The 13656-nt window shown below is 64.0% G+C and overlaps 2 protein-coding genes across 2 annotated transcripts; one reads left to right on the top strand and one right to left on the bottom strand.

Moving 5' to 3' along the window:
* On the bottom strand, positions 1 to 867 carry PPP1R3D (protein phosphatase 1 regulatory subunit 3D; the record flags this gene model as incomplete). The annotated part of the gene is made up of 1 exon (XM_084246594.1): positions 1 to 867. The coding sequence occupies one exon, from the start codon at positions 865 to 867 to the stop codon at positions 1 to 3; it is 867 nt and encodes a 288-aa protein (XP_084102720.1).
* FAM217B (family with sequence similarity 217 member B) lies at positions 866 to 4959 on the top strand (the record flags this gene model as incomplete). Its single annotated transcript, XM_084246593.1, has 3 exons — positions 866 to 1192; positions 2487 to 2572; positions 3816 to 4959. The coding sequence occupies 3 exons, from the start codon at positions 866 to 868 to the stop codon at positions 4957 to 4959; spliced, it is 1557 nt and encodes a 518-aa protein (XP_084102719.1).
* Between the last annotated feature and the right edge of the window lie 8697 nt (positions 4960 to 13656).

Raw genomic sequence — 13656 nt, 5'->3', positions numbered from 1 at the left:
TCAGATGAAGTGGATCCAGCTCTCCTCGCACTCGCCGCGCGGCATGTGCAGCGCGTGGTCGCGGCAGGTGAGGCTGTAGTCGCGGCCCAGGTTGTTGTCCCAGTACTCGGCGCCCGCCACGCGGTAGCGCAGCGCGAAGTGCACGCGGGAGCCGAGCGCGCGCAGGAAGGGCGGCACCGGGAAGCCGAAGGCGAACACGTCCTCCGCGCCGCCCGCGCCCGCCGGCCCGCGCCAGCGCGCCGCCGCCTCGTGCTCGCTGCGCCAGCCGGAGAAGGTGTAGCGCACGGCCACCTGCTTCTCGAAGGCCACGTTGCACACGCGCACCGAGCCGCGCACGCCCAGGTCCGAGCAGGTGACGCGCTCCAGGCACACGAGCTGCCGCCGCAGGCGCTCGGCGAAGTCGGGGGCCTCGACGGGCGGCGGGAAGTCGGGCACGAGGCAGCGCAGGGTGAACTCCGCGTCCTGGCGGCCGCAGCACAGGTCCGCGCCGACGGCGAGGCGCGACAGCACGTGCAGCGGCACGGCCGGGTCGTCGCCCGCGTGGAACACCCGCACCTGCGCCAGCTCCAGGCCCAGCGCGTCGGCGAAGCGCACGCGGAGCTGCCGGCTGCACCCCGGCCGGCACGCGCTGCCCGGCGCGCGGGGACCCTGCTGGCGGCGCTCGGGCGAGCTGGGCAGCGAGCGCGCCCGCCGCTGGAGGCTGGGCCGCAGGCCGGGCTCGCCGCCCGGGCTCTCGGGGCGCCGGCAGGGCCGCGGCTCCCCCCGCGCGCCGCCGTCCAGGTCCGAGAGGCAGCTGAGGCTCCGCGGGGCGGGCTTGCGGGGCCCCGGGGCGGGGCGCGGGGCCGCGGGGCGCGGGGCTGCGGACATGGCCTCGGGCGGGCGGGGCGCGGGGCGCGGGGCGACGAAGGGGCGCGCGCTGCCCGGACGCCGCGAGCCCGAGCGGCCTCCAGGAGCCCCGGCCCGCCCGGCCGCCGCCGCCTCTCGCGGCCCCGCCCGGGCCTTCCGCTTCCTGGGGCGCGCGGGGGTGTCGGGGCGGCCCTTCTGGGGACGCTCCTCCGCCGGCCGCTCCGCGCGCGGGCCGGCGCCTCCTCTCGGCTGCGGGAGGCGGCGCGGGGGCCCCTCCCACGCGCGCGCCCCGCTCCGCTCGCTCCGCGGCTCGGGCGGCGCGACTCCCCCGGCCCCGCCCGCGCGCGTGACGCCGCCCCCGGCCCGCAGCCCAGCCCCGGCCCGACCCGACCCGCCCGGCTGCGTCACGTGTGCTCGGATCGGAACCAGGTCTGGCCCACTCCCGCCCGCGCGCCGCCGGCCGGACCGCGTCCGCACAGCGCGGGGCGCCCCCACCGCTGGGCCAATGGGGGGGCAGCCCGGCCTTCCCGGAGCGGGGCGCTCGCCCGCGGCCCCGCACCCCTCCCCGACCCGGGGAGCCTCCCGCGGGGGACGCGTCCCGCCCGCCGCCCCCTCATTCCGGGGGGGGGGTGGGGGCAGCCGGTCGCGCAGGGGGGGGGGTGCGGGGCCGCGGGGAGCCCCCAGGGCTGGTGCCGGGTCGGCCGCGGAGGCGCGGGTCGTCTCTGCAGCTGCAGCTCGAGCCTCGCTGGGCGGCCGGCGGGGCCCGGGGGTGCCGGGCTGGTCTGCGCGAGGCCCCGGGGCGGCCGGGGCGGGGAAGGTGGACGCTGCGAGGGAGCTGCGGGGCGCGTCCTGCTGCCCGAGGGGAGGGCGCCGCGGGGGGGAGGCCGCGCCCCGCCGCAGCCCAGAGCCAGCCCGCCCTGCGGCCACAGCGAGGCCCCCGCTTGTCCTGGGAAAGCGCAGCGGCACCTCCCCGCGCCCGGCTCTCCTCGCCTGGTCAGCGCGCGCCGCCACGGGGTGGACTCCCCGGAGGGCCTGGGCAGCCGCCCCTGGGGCCGGAGCGGGCAGTGCTGGGGGGGCCGGCGCCCCCGGGTTCCCGGGCGCCCTGTGGGAGCAGCCGTGTGCCAGGGCAGGAGATTTGCGGGGCGTCGGGGCGGACGCAGGCGGGGCGGCCGTGGGGCGCTGCGGGACCAGGCCCGGGGACCGCCCCGCCAGCGCCCTCCTCGCCCCTCGCCGGGTCAGGACAGGGTGTGAGCAGGTGCAGAGGGAGACTTTGAAGAGCGCGCCAGGCCGCAAGGGAAACAATAAGCCGAGCACGCGAGGGGCCCCCACCCCGTGTTTCATTACTTGCAGGTGTTTAGAAGCAGGTGCGCCCGCGCCCAGGGCTGGTGACGGGCTTTGCCATCACCGCGAGCTGCGCCCGTCCCGCCCAGGCCCGGCGGCGGGAAGCCCTTTCCAAATATAAGAGGAAGAAAGAAGCCACTTCCCCAGCTGTCGCCACCTCCTGACAGGTTGAGCAAGACTGTTCCAGGCACCGCGGGGAAGGTGATGCAAACCCGGACTTAGAATTTTTTTTGGTTGTTTTTTTGCTGTTGCTCTTCTTGGCTTGCTCCCGGCACTCACTCCTCGTGTCTGTTTTCCAGACGGCCCGTCAGGCCCTCGATGACGACCAGCCGGGTGCTTTCGTCAAGAAAGGGAATAGGGTGAAGGATTTCCGTCAGGAAAGCAGGTAAACAGCTTTGGCGAATGGTTTGCTCTCGTGAACCTCATGTCGCCTCAGTTCTACACATTGAATATGTGCGGTTGGAAAAAAATCTCCTGGTGTTTAAGAAAGATACGTCGGCTGTTTTTGTCTGGCAGCGATGGGCGATTTCAGACATCACTGGCTGGTAACCTCCAGGGTCGTAGTTCTGATACCATCGGCAGAACCGACAACTTTGGGTGAACCCGTTTATCTGTTAGTTTCCCTTTCTGTAAAAAGGGGCGCAGGAATCACCTGGACGCCATGTGCACGCTGCAGCTGGGCGAGCAGAGGTCTTGGCTGTGCGGCTGATGACCTCTGCGCCCACTGGCCGCTGCCCTCGCTCCCCTCGCTCACTCACTCAGCGTCCCTGTCTCCTCGCTCCTGGCCACCGGAGAGGGGACCCGCTTGCACGTCATTACTTAGGGCGCTCGGGATCCCTGGGTGGATGGAGGCCTGAGGTTCCCAGCGAGCTTTTCCCAGCAGCTCCTTTTGCTCTGATCCACTTCGCAAGAAGTGTTGTTAGCTCTAGTCAAAGCCTCTGTTCTCCGTAAATAAGTGGAAAAGAAAAAGGATCTAGATCTGATGTGAGATCCTTTCTCAGAGTGAAAGACCCCAGAAAGAACCAGCTGCCTCCAAGTGACCCAGACAGTGCTGCACCCGCCTGGCCCTGGCCCCGCCACCCGGTGTCCACCAGCCTTGCCGGGGCCCCGCCATGCCGAGGGCGCCGGGGCTGTTTCTTCCCTTTGCAGCAGTCTTCCTGAGCGCGTTTCCTCTGTGAAAACACTACCAAGATGTTGGTTTGAGGTGTAGGGTGCATGTGCCGCCCTCAGCTCAGAGGCCCCAGGGTTAGATTCCGCGAACTTGTACGTGGCCGCCTCTTTGTGTCTAATGTAAAAGCGGCGCATCGCGGCGCTCGCCAGCACCGTGGAACTGTTCGCTGTGCAGGCGTCCACGTGGGTGTGCGCTGATACTTTCTAAACTACACACAATGGGCCTAAAATCACGATAGAAGCACTTTAAGAAGCGCTGGCGCCTTCCTTCGCGCACAGATCTGACGTGAGGTCGAGCCCGCACACCCAGTCAGTGCCCAGGCCTCCCGGACAGCGCCGGCGGGAGAGCCTCCTGCCCCTTGCTCGGGGGGAGTCTGGGCCTCAGGCTAGAGTCTCCGCATGGGGGTGGCGGGTCCGCGTGGCTCCGCTCTGCTCTAAGAGCTGGTCTCTCTCCGCAGCCCTGGGAATGCCGGCCCGCCCCGGGGCAAAGCCCAGCGCTCAAGGGATCCTTCAGGGAAGGGGCAGAGTCAGCCCCCGGGCCCCCATGCTCCTCCCCAGCAGAAAAGCGGCCCGGTGGGTGCCCGCCCCTGGACGACTGGACTGAAAGAGAGCCTCTCCCCGGGGGGCGCCCCCCAGAGGGGTCGGCTCAGCCCCCGGTGCCAGGGGGCCTCAGGGAACAAGCTGTTTCTGGACTTCGAGTCGATGAAAATCATGCGGGAGCCGGAGGAGGACAGCGGCAGTGACCTCTCTGACTCCGAGCGGGTCCCCATCCCCCCGTCGCCGCTCACGCCGCCCGAGCTGAACCTTCGAGCTGAAGAAATCGACCCCATCTGCTTCGACCTGCACGCCGGCCCGGGCCAGGCCAAGCCTGAGGAGCGGTACCCCGATTTCCTGCCACCGCCTTTCAACTCCTGGGACCTGCAGGACATGGCCTCACTCCTGAGCACCGGGGGCCAGGTGGCTGGCCCACCCCGCGTCGGGGGCCCCCTGGGGCGGTTCATCGACCGACTTCTGCAGCTCGAGCGGCTGCAGGTGCAGACGGTGCAGTGGGAGAAGGGGAGGGCGTCTAAAGCCAGGCCCCCCACAGCTGCCGGGGCCTCGGTGGCGCTGAAAAGCCCCAGGAGAAGCCAGCTCCTGGCCGGCGCTCTGTCCAGGCCGCCCCAGGACGGGCCTCTTAAGGTGGGCCCCGCACGGAAGAAGGACTGGCACCGGGAAAGCCACGCACCCTACTACGCTTCAGAGGTGTCCCCCAGACTGGTGGGCCTGCCGAGCAGCGGCAGGGTTTCTGCTCCCAGGAGCACCCTGGAGGTGAGGACGGAGGAGAAGAGGAAGAAATCAAGCAGGAGCACCAAGCTGCAGCGGTGGGCCCTGTCCTGCGGGGAGGGCGGCGGCCTGAGGATGGAGAGCGATGGCAACATTCGCAGCCCCAGGCTGCCCTCGAGGACCCTGGACTCCCCCGACACCGGCGAGGGTCCCGGGACACAGGCACACGCCAACCTGAAGAAAAAGGGCCGCTCCGGCAACGGTGGCCATGCCGCCCTATCCAGCGAAAAAAAACTCAAGATGAATGGAGCGAAGCAGACCCTCCCCAAGTCCAGCTGACGGGGACGGGGGCACCGACCGCGGGAGCGGAGCAGCCGGGCTCCCCGGAGTCCTGTGCTGTGAGCCTGACATTGAAGTAGCTTGTTCGCCTGCCGGTCCGTCCCTACCAGTCATTTCAAAGCACCTTCGGCGAGTCTGCCTCGGCACTGAAGTCTCAAGCAGCGAGAGCCTTTTGGTAAAGAGGGGCTGAGGTCAGTGCCCCGGCAAGGAGCGGGAGACGGCGCCTCAGGGGAGTGGCCGGACCTCGGCAACAGCTGCCAGCCCGGCGAGGTGGGCGCTGCATGGCCGCCGTCCAGCCCACCCCAGCGGGGATGTGGAGAAGCTTTGGCTTTGGGCTCACCGGGAAACCAGACGGCCTCGCCCTGGCGCCACTGCCCAGTTCTGTCCACGTCCCCCGGAGGCCAGCTCTTCCCTCCAGGTGGGAGCGCCTGGAGCCAAGTGTTGACCACCAGGCGGCTTGCTCTGTGGAGACCACGGCACTTTCCGCGTGCCCCTGAGGTGGGTGAAGAAGAGAAGGCGCTTCATCGCCAGGTGGTCGTGGGGTCCCCCTGAGTGCTCTCTGCACGGCGGCCCCAACAGGGGCGCCAGTGGGTTGGATCCTGGCTGTTGCTGTGGGCCGCCCCCCGGAGTTCCCACGCGTCTGGCCTGTCTGAAGAGGTGTCAGGAAAACAGCTCTCCGAAGGCTAAGTGAGCGCCTGTGCCAGGAGAGTAGCACCGCCAGGGGAGGGGTACCCCGCAGCAGCGGCCCGGCCTGCTTCAGCAGCAAGAGCAGGGGGTGTCCTGCGCTGAGGTGGGAGGGGCGAGCACAGGTCCTCGCCGGCCCGCGCCCCTCCCCTGACGCTTCTCTTGAGACTCGGTGGGAGGCGTCTGGCCAGGGTAGCTGTGCCACGGGGCTCCCGTGGCCACCGCTGATGTTCCGAGCTCGGGGGCTGGCTTCCCCGGGTGCAGGACTGTGGCTCACTTTATCCCCATACAAATCTGTTTGATTTTCACGTTTCTGTTTTTTCATCTCTTGGGCAAATGAAAAATTTGGCACTCTTCAACTGAAAACACGGAGTGGCTCGCAAACTGCGCCCCCAGCAGCCCGCCCCAAAGGCGCTTCTCCGCTCGTGAGTGTCAGGACCAGCGCTGGAGCCCGGGTGACAGGCAAAGGCCACATCCCGTGTCCCGCCTTAAAGACTGATCGTCATCCTATTAACTGACGTTGAATTATTTGATGGTGATTTTTTTCTTCCAAGGCTTTATTTCCAGAAGTTTACGGATCCCGGATGCCTCTCCCCGACCCTGCTGGAGAAAGCGTGCCCGCTGTGACCTTGAGGGCGGCTTCTGAGGCCCTCGCGACCCTGTAACTTTCTGCTGTCTCCATGTTGTGTCTTGAAACAGTGTGACTCATACTTTTCCCTTCCGGGGTCCTGCAAGGCGCCCCACGTGTTGGCACCTACCAGACTTCACCCACCGGTGCCCCGTGGGGAGCCATGTGCAGCCGCTGTGACCTTCAGGCTACTCCGTCTCCTCAGCGTGAGGTGTGCTCACAGCTACCCCACAGCAGCAGAGGGGTGCAGGCTGCACAGCGCCTTCCCAGGAGCACACCCGGAGACCTCGAGGGTCACAGGGAAGGGGCTTCCCCTGGGCCTGGTGCGCGTCTGAGCTGAGGGCCTTCGTGAGGACAACTGCAGAGGAAGCGCCTCCCTGTCGCGTCTGTCTTGGTCTTCCATCGAAGTGGGTGGCCCAGGCCACGACGTCCTGCCTAAGAGGGCTTGGAAGCCTGAAGGAGCGACGGTGCCCGTTCCCTGTACAGGCCCCGGTGGGTTCACCGCAGGCGCTGGCCCCCCGGCAGGATCGGGGCTCGGAACAGGGACAGCTGTGAGTCCGTGATCCCGACATGCGCGTGCCAGGGTCTGGAGCTCTGAGCGCCCGCATGGGGCGCTGCCGCCGGCCGCGGGCAGGGGCGAGGGCTGGCCCCAGCGGCCTCTGCAGTCCCGCGCCAGCCACAGGGACGTGTTTTTTAAGAAGTGCCTCTCGTTTCTGGGGTGTTGTTTACATGCACGTAGCACTGAAACCAAGGAAAGCAGTCCGAGGTCAGAAGACATAACCAAAAAGCATCGAGAATGTAAGAGCCACTTCAGGCGTAGACGTGTCAGTGGGACGAGCGCCCGAGTGAGCTACAAAAGCTGGTCAGTATCAGCCACAGCTGCGCGGTGTGGGCCGCTGCTCAGACCTTTGGCCCGCGAGCCGGGGGGCTCTGCCTGATCTGGTGGGCCGGGGTCAGTGGCCCCGGAGCGGGAGCAGGCGGGCGACACCATGGTCTTATAGCAAAAGCACAAAGGACACGGGGTCCTCAGGCTGGTGAGGCTCCTTCCCAGGAGCAGGAGAATGTCGGCCCCGGGCAGGCTGCTGCCTCCCTCTGAGGCTTGTCTGCAGGAGCCCCGGCCCGGGCGCTGCGGGCAGCAGCGGCTTCATTGTTCCTGCAGGCCCAGGGTGGTCAGAATGGTCTGAAAACACATTTGTTACTTGCTGTTGTGATTGTCGTATGCTTGGTTTTGTATATAGTAAAAGAATATGTGTCAGTTTTTGTGACTGGAGATCAATTAAAGAGCAGAAAAACACGCCCCGGTTTGGTCTTGTTGCTGTTCTCCTCGGGGGTCTTGTCTCTCCCATTGAGGCTCAGGGGACACGCGACTAGCTCTGTGGACACCTCGCTTCTCCAGCTGTGGAACAGAGGGGTGCAGCCAGTCTGGCCCCTCACCTGGCCCCAAGTGGGGGCTTGCTGGTGTCTGCTCCCCAGCACCCCCAAGAGAGAAGGGCCTGACCACGGTTTGCTCCCTCTTCTAGGCGGCTCCTGGGGGCTGGGGACTGAGAGGAGAGACACAGGGGAAAGCCCCGGGGTGGCCTGTCCCCGAGCCCACTGAGTTCACATGGCCTGTGGAGACAGCGCCCCAGTGTCCAGACAGGGACTGACCCACAGGAGAATTCTGCCCCTGCTCAGGCCCCGGAGGCAGGGCTGCCCACATGGCCTGGCCAGGAGAGCGGCCAGATCGGCCGGGTCCCCTCCACTCGGCCAGTTGGCAGGTGTGGTCTGCCGGCAGCGCCCCCCATCCCCACCACCCACTGGAGAAATCCACGTGGATTCCCAAAGTGGAGAGAACACCCCTCCCCCAACACCCCGCCCCCACCAGGAAGGCTGGTGTGGGGGGCACCAGGCCGTAGACACCCCCTCCCCTGGGCTCTTCACACTGCCGAGGGGGTGGGGGGCAGTGGGTGAGCAGGGTGGGGTGACAGGATCAGCTGCCACACTCTGGGGGAGCCGCCCCCCACTGGGGGCTCTTTTCAGGAGGGGAACTGAACGCCGCCTGCGTCTCCGTCTCCGGGGCAGCTGGCTGGCCAGTTCCGAGATTGGCTTTCCCCAGAGCGGTGGGTGACGAGCGTGACCTCCAGGGCCTGAAGGCAGGACTCGGGCTGGCGCCTTGGCATCTGCCGGCAGGGATGACTCAGCCCCGCGGGTCCCTTCTCAGACGCGAGATAAGCACCGAGGGGCCAGCGGGGTCGCCTCCGCAGCAGGGTGAGCCGTGGTGAGGTCAGCACCCCCCTTTCCTGAATCAGAAAGTAACTCAGCTCCTTCCTGTCCTCATCTGTCAGTTCACGGTGTCCTGGAAGCTGCCGCCTTGTGGCGGGCCAGCCTTGCTACACTTCCGCGGACAGGATGCCAGTTCCGCAGTCACAGGCCCCAGGGCAGAAGCTCCCCGCACCCCAGTTCAGACTCCCCTGGCCCTGCGGTGGCTGAGACCAGAGTCCCTGCCGAGCCAGACCCGCAGCCTGGCCGCGTGGGGTGTCTGGTGGGGAACTGACTTCTTGCTGAGCTATTTTTAAATGTCTGAGGATGTTGAAAACTTGGTGATCATGAGAATGCCAATGTCTTTCAAGTTGAAGCAGCTATCCAAGCGGCCCCTCGGCAGTATTGCCCCCCCAGATCTGTGGCGACTGGCGTGCTATTTGCTTGCTCAGTGTTACCACCTGCAGCGTCTCCCCGGCCCCAGGAAACCAGGCATGACATCTCTTCCCACAAGCCTGCCCCGTGGTTTAGTGACCTGACCTATCAATTCTGAATTAATTTTCAATAGGCCACCTCGAAATAAAAACCCCCACTTTAAACAAGAACAAAGTTGCACATTTGCTAATCATTCTTTCTCTTGACACCCAGGAGGTCTTAAAAGAGCATTTCTTACTCTTCAATAAGAAGCTGTTGTTTGGATGAACATAATACACTTATACTCGAACTAAACACCCCAAAATATTGCAATTTAAATGCTAAGTAGCATCTCATAGAGTCACGAACGTACAGCAGGCAAGAACGTCGACCTGGCGCTGCATCCGCTGAGGAACAGCTGCTGGGAATGTGTCAAACGCGGTAAGGCGGTGGCACGGTCACGTGTTAAGGTGGCACGGTCACGTGTTGAGGGTGATCAGGGCCTACGGAGCCCAGATTTAGCTGTAAGCCTGATGGCGATCCCTTCAGTGTGGGTGCACCGAGTCCCCCGTGCCCCCTCTCAGAATCCCAAAGCTACGAGCCGGGTTGGCGCAGAGATGCCGCCGGGCAGAAGCTCACCCTCTCTCCTCCCTCCTCCCGTCACCCCCAAGCCAGGGGGCCGCTTCCCTCTGCTGAAAGGAGACCTTGGCAGAAAGTCTGCACAGCCCAAGCCCTGAGAGGAGGCGGGGCGGCGCGAAGCTCTCTCCTGCTCTGGAAAGTTGGAAAGTTAGAGGGTTTTTTTCTCCCTCAATAAAGCTTTTTTTTTTTTTTTTTTAAGGAGTCCTGTCCCAGCTCTCTGGCTTCAAAGCCTGGTAGCTATAAGACACTCACTAGATCCCCTGGTGCACGAAGAGGACTTCATTTTAGAAAGTGCAAGGGCAGGAGGAAGCCAGCCCTCCCAGGGGCCCCTCACCACCTCTGCCTCAGCGCCCGGGCCGGGCCCCCAGGAGTCGGCTGGCACGCGGCCCCGGCCCGGCCCGGCCCGGAGTCTGTTTGTCTCCACCCCCTCCTGGGAACTCTGCTTGCTGTTTATGATGAGGTCAAAGGTTGAGGCGCCTTCCCTGCCAACCTCAAGGACGGCCAGCAATGGGGGAGAAACGTGAGGCGGGAGCACTGGCGGCCGAGCGGCCCGCAAGGACAGGAGGAAACTCAGCGGTGCCGGCCCCACCGAGAACCCCAGCCAGGGCGGCTCGGCCGCTGGCCACGTGCGGCACCCCCACGTGGACGGGAGCCCCGGAGGCCTCGCCTCACTGCTGCCCATGCTGCAGGTGGGCCCCGGGGGACCCCAGCTCTGTGCTGGGCGGGCGGGCTCAGCCCCAGCAGGAGAAGCAGGGGCGGCTCGGGTCAGCGCGATCCTGCTGAGCCTGGAGTGTGGGGGCAGGGGCGCAGGCTGGAGACGCCGATGCAGAGACGGGGTCCAGACTGGACACAACGGAACGGCTTCGCGTGACGAGCTGTGGGGAGGGGCGTCGTGCGACCCCGGGCTAAGGGGCCCACGAACCGGGCTCTTCGAGCACAGAGGCCCTTTGCTCCTCCGGGGAGCAGGCGCGTTCCCGGTTGAGGGCATGGCGGGTGGGAGTGGGCAGCAGGACCCCGTGTGACCTGTGTTTGGTGGAAGCAGCTTATAAAACTCCAGGGGATGCAGACACACGTCCCGAACGTGACCGAAGGGCACTCTGGCACCGTGGCGATTTGTTCCCCCACCTGGCGAGGCTGTGTGCCCAGCAGGCATGTGACATGACAAGCGGCCGTTCCCCTCTTTACCTGTCCCCCAAGTTGACGCTCCCCTCCTCGGGTCTCCGGGCCTGATGCTGCTCCTTGCCTGCTGGTGGGGGCTTTAGGCCACAGGTCCTTCTGAACCCTGCAGGCTGCTCTGTCGTTCTGACATGACCGGTGGGCCCCACGCTACCCTGCAGGCTTCCTCGTTTCAGACTCAACACCAGCCCTGCTGAGCCCCAGGAGAGGTGTCCTGCTCCCCGCTGTCACTTCCAGTCCCGAGAGTCCAGGGGCCCCCGGTCCTGGGTGTGGCCGAGCGCGGGGGCGGGGGTGTGTGTAAAAGAACGAGGCAGGACAACGTATGTGGCGTATGTTTGTCATCTGGGAAATTCCGAACTGAGTTAGCATTTAAAGAGGCTGCTATTGATTGCCGAGATGATGGGACTCGGGGTGCCCCTGGCTGGGTGGGAGCGCCCCCATGCATGACCTCTCTGGGGCGCTCGGCTGCCCCTCAGGCGGCTGCCCTGCCCCATTTCAGTGCCATCGTAGCTTCTGCGCGGAAAGGACCTTGGAGACACCCCACTTACAGACGGGGACACCGAGGCCCGCGCGGAGATGACGCTGCAGGGGAGTCCGGGTGAGTGGCCGAGCCACCTGCGAGTGCACCTGTCCCCACTCTGTCGCCAGAGCTGCATTTTCTCTGTTTTAAACACATGCGCCTGCGTGGGGCCTTAGCCGAAAATGATCAACATGAATCAGACAACACTTGTCTGGGTAAACTGGCGACTGAGATTTCGGAACTCAGGCTTCAGGAGCCCTTTCCTCGAGGTAAACAGAGGCCGGCGCCTGCAGACCCGACAACACACTCTCGCACGTGCACACGCATGTACACACCCCCACGCCCCGTGCTGGCCCTGACACTCTGGGCGGGGCTCGTGTCTCCGCAGCCAGCTCAGCGCCTCTAGTTCTTTGGGGGAAGGGGAGGCGATGGGGCAGCATGTCTCAAGGTGAAAATCACTCCCTAGTGACGAGCCCCCAGTTCTGTTATTTTATTGCTCGCGTAGGTAGTGTGTAAAAACAAGAAAAGTGATGCAGGGAAAGGCAGGAAGAGGCCATCTTGCCGCCCTGCACCAGCTCATGCTCGACGCTTGCCCGCGCCTGGACGTGTGGACGCCTGGACGGGGTGTCTGGGCCAACACAACGGGAGCATTTTATGCTTTTGAATGTCTTTACCGCTGGGAATAACACATCAGATTTTACTTGGTGAGGCCCCCCAGAGTTCCAGGGAGGTGTCGAAAGTAAGGAATTGTATTTGTCAGAACTAAACGTGGTCCTTTCCTCCCCTTTCTAGCCCTGGAGGAACCGCGTGGCTGCCGGCCTTGTCGGGCTGACGCTGATAAGCCTATCCCCTGCTAATTAATGTCAGTTTTGTTTTCAAGGTCAACGTTGTCAACAGCTTCCCAGAAAACGACGACCTTGCTAATCAAACAAAGGTGGGGCTGTGGAGCAGTTTCTTAATAATCCCAGTGGGACGGCACTTCTCTTAGAGATTAGATGACAATTTCGAGTTCTTTAGTGCCCTGTTGGAGTTCCACGTGCAGAAAATAAATGAGGGACTAGATGTGGCCTTTTAGAATCTTGAGGGGCTGCCAGGGAGTGGTCGATGGTGCTTTCTGTCTAATTAGAATAATGAGCAATCCCTGCGCATCGGAAGCTGTTTCAGAAAGCCGGGGCTGGCTAGCGGGCGTCCCAGCACCTTCCTGCATGTCTGGCTGTGGGCACAGCACGGGCGGTGCCAGGCGACGCTGTCAGGGGACAGCCAAAGACCCCAGGGCGGGGACAGCCAAAGACCCCAGAGTGGGGACAGCCACCGGCTGGCCCACTCTGCAGCGTAGACAGGACTGCAGTTGAGGAAAGAAGAGGCACTGGGTCTCCAAGCCTCGGAGGCTGTGCGTGGAGGTAGAGGGGTCCGGGGAGGCCAGCCTGGGCCTGAGCTCCTGCCCAAGCCCCACCTCCTCATCCTCAGGCTTTCCAGGGGCAGAGCCGCCATGGTGGGGAGAGGGGTGTGTTCCAAGAGAAGGGGTCGTCACTGCCTGAAACAGGAGGAAAAAGCAATAAGGCCCTTCTGAGCTTGTGGTGAGGTGGGCGCGCCGCCCTGGGCAGCAAGGTGGTAGGGGCTTCCGACTCGGAGGCCTGGTCTTGAGGTCTCTGCCGGGGCGTATGGCTGCAATGCCAAGTGTGGTGCTGAGCAGTCGGAGGCTCCGCCGCGCACTCAGCCTAAGGCTGGGTTTGTTTGGTCCAGGCAGAGTCTTTTGAAAATTTTTATTACTTAAAAATAAGGAGATCTTAGTTACCAGAGGCTGGGGGTGGGGTGTTCAAAGGGTAAATTTAATGAACAAAAGGTGGAACTTTGTCGCCAGTGGCGGGGCCAGGGGTCATGGGGAATTATGGCTCAATGGGGGTGCAGTGTCTTCAAAATGGTGGTAGAAGTTATGTGCTATGTGTGGGGCCACGCTTGGTGTGTGATTACACTCTACGACCTTCCTGCAGTGAGGAAATCACCCAACTGTGGATTCCCAGAAGATAGCGCTGTCCCTAAGGGGCACGTGAATATGTACACTTTTTATACAGCTGTCTACAGGGAGACTGCATTAACACTTCTACCCTTCCAGAGTCTTTTTCAAGTGGGAGATAAGGCAATTTGGTGGCCACCTGCACACATGGAAACACTTAGATGGGGCTTGTGTAACCCTCAAAGCCACAGTCCCCACCACTCCCTCTTGCCTCTCTGGCACTGAGGTTGAGCATCCTTTGAGGCACGAAAGAAGTCACATCACTTTATTGCAGAGCCAGAATCCTCACACCTGGCCCATGTGTGCCTTTTGCTGTCTTCCCGGCCCTGGTGGACCTTCCAATTATACACTAGTGATTATGTCCCCACAGCTTTGACATTTCAC

This window comes from Talpa europaea (assembly GCF_964194135.1).
Source record: "Talpa europaea genome assembly, chromosome: 11".
NCBI lineage: Eukaryota > Metazoa > Chordata > Mammalia > Eulipotyphla > Talpidae > Talpa > Talpa europaea.
This window is presented reverse-complemented; position numbering and strand designations above follow the sequence as displayed.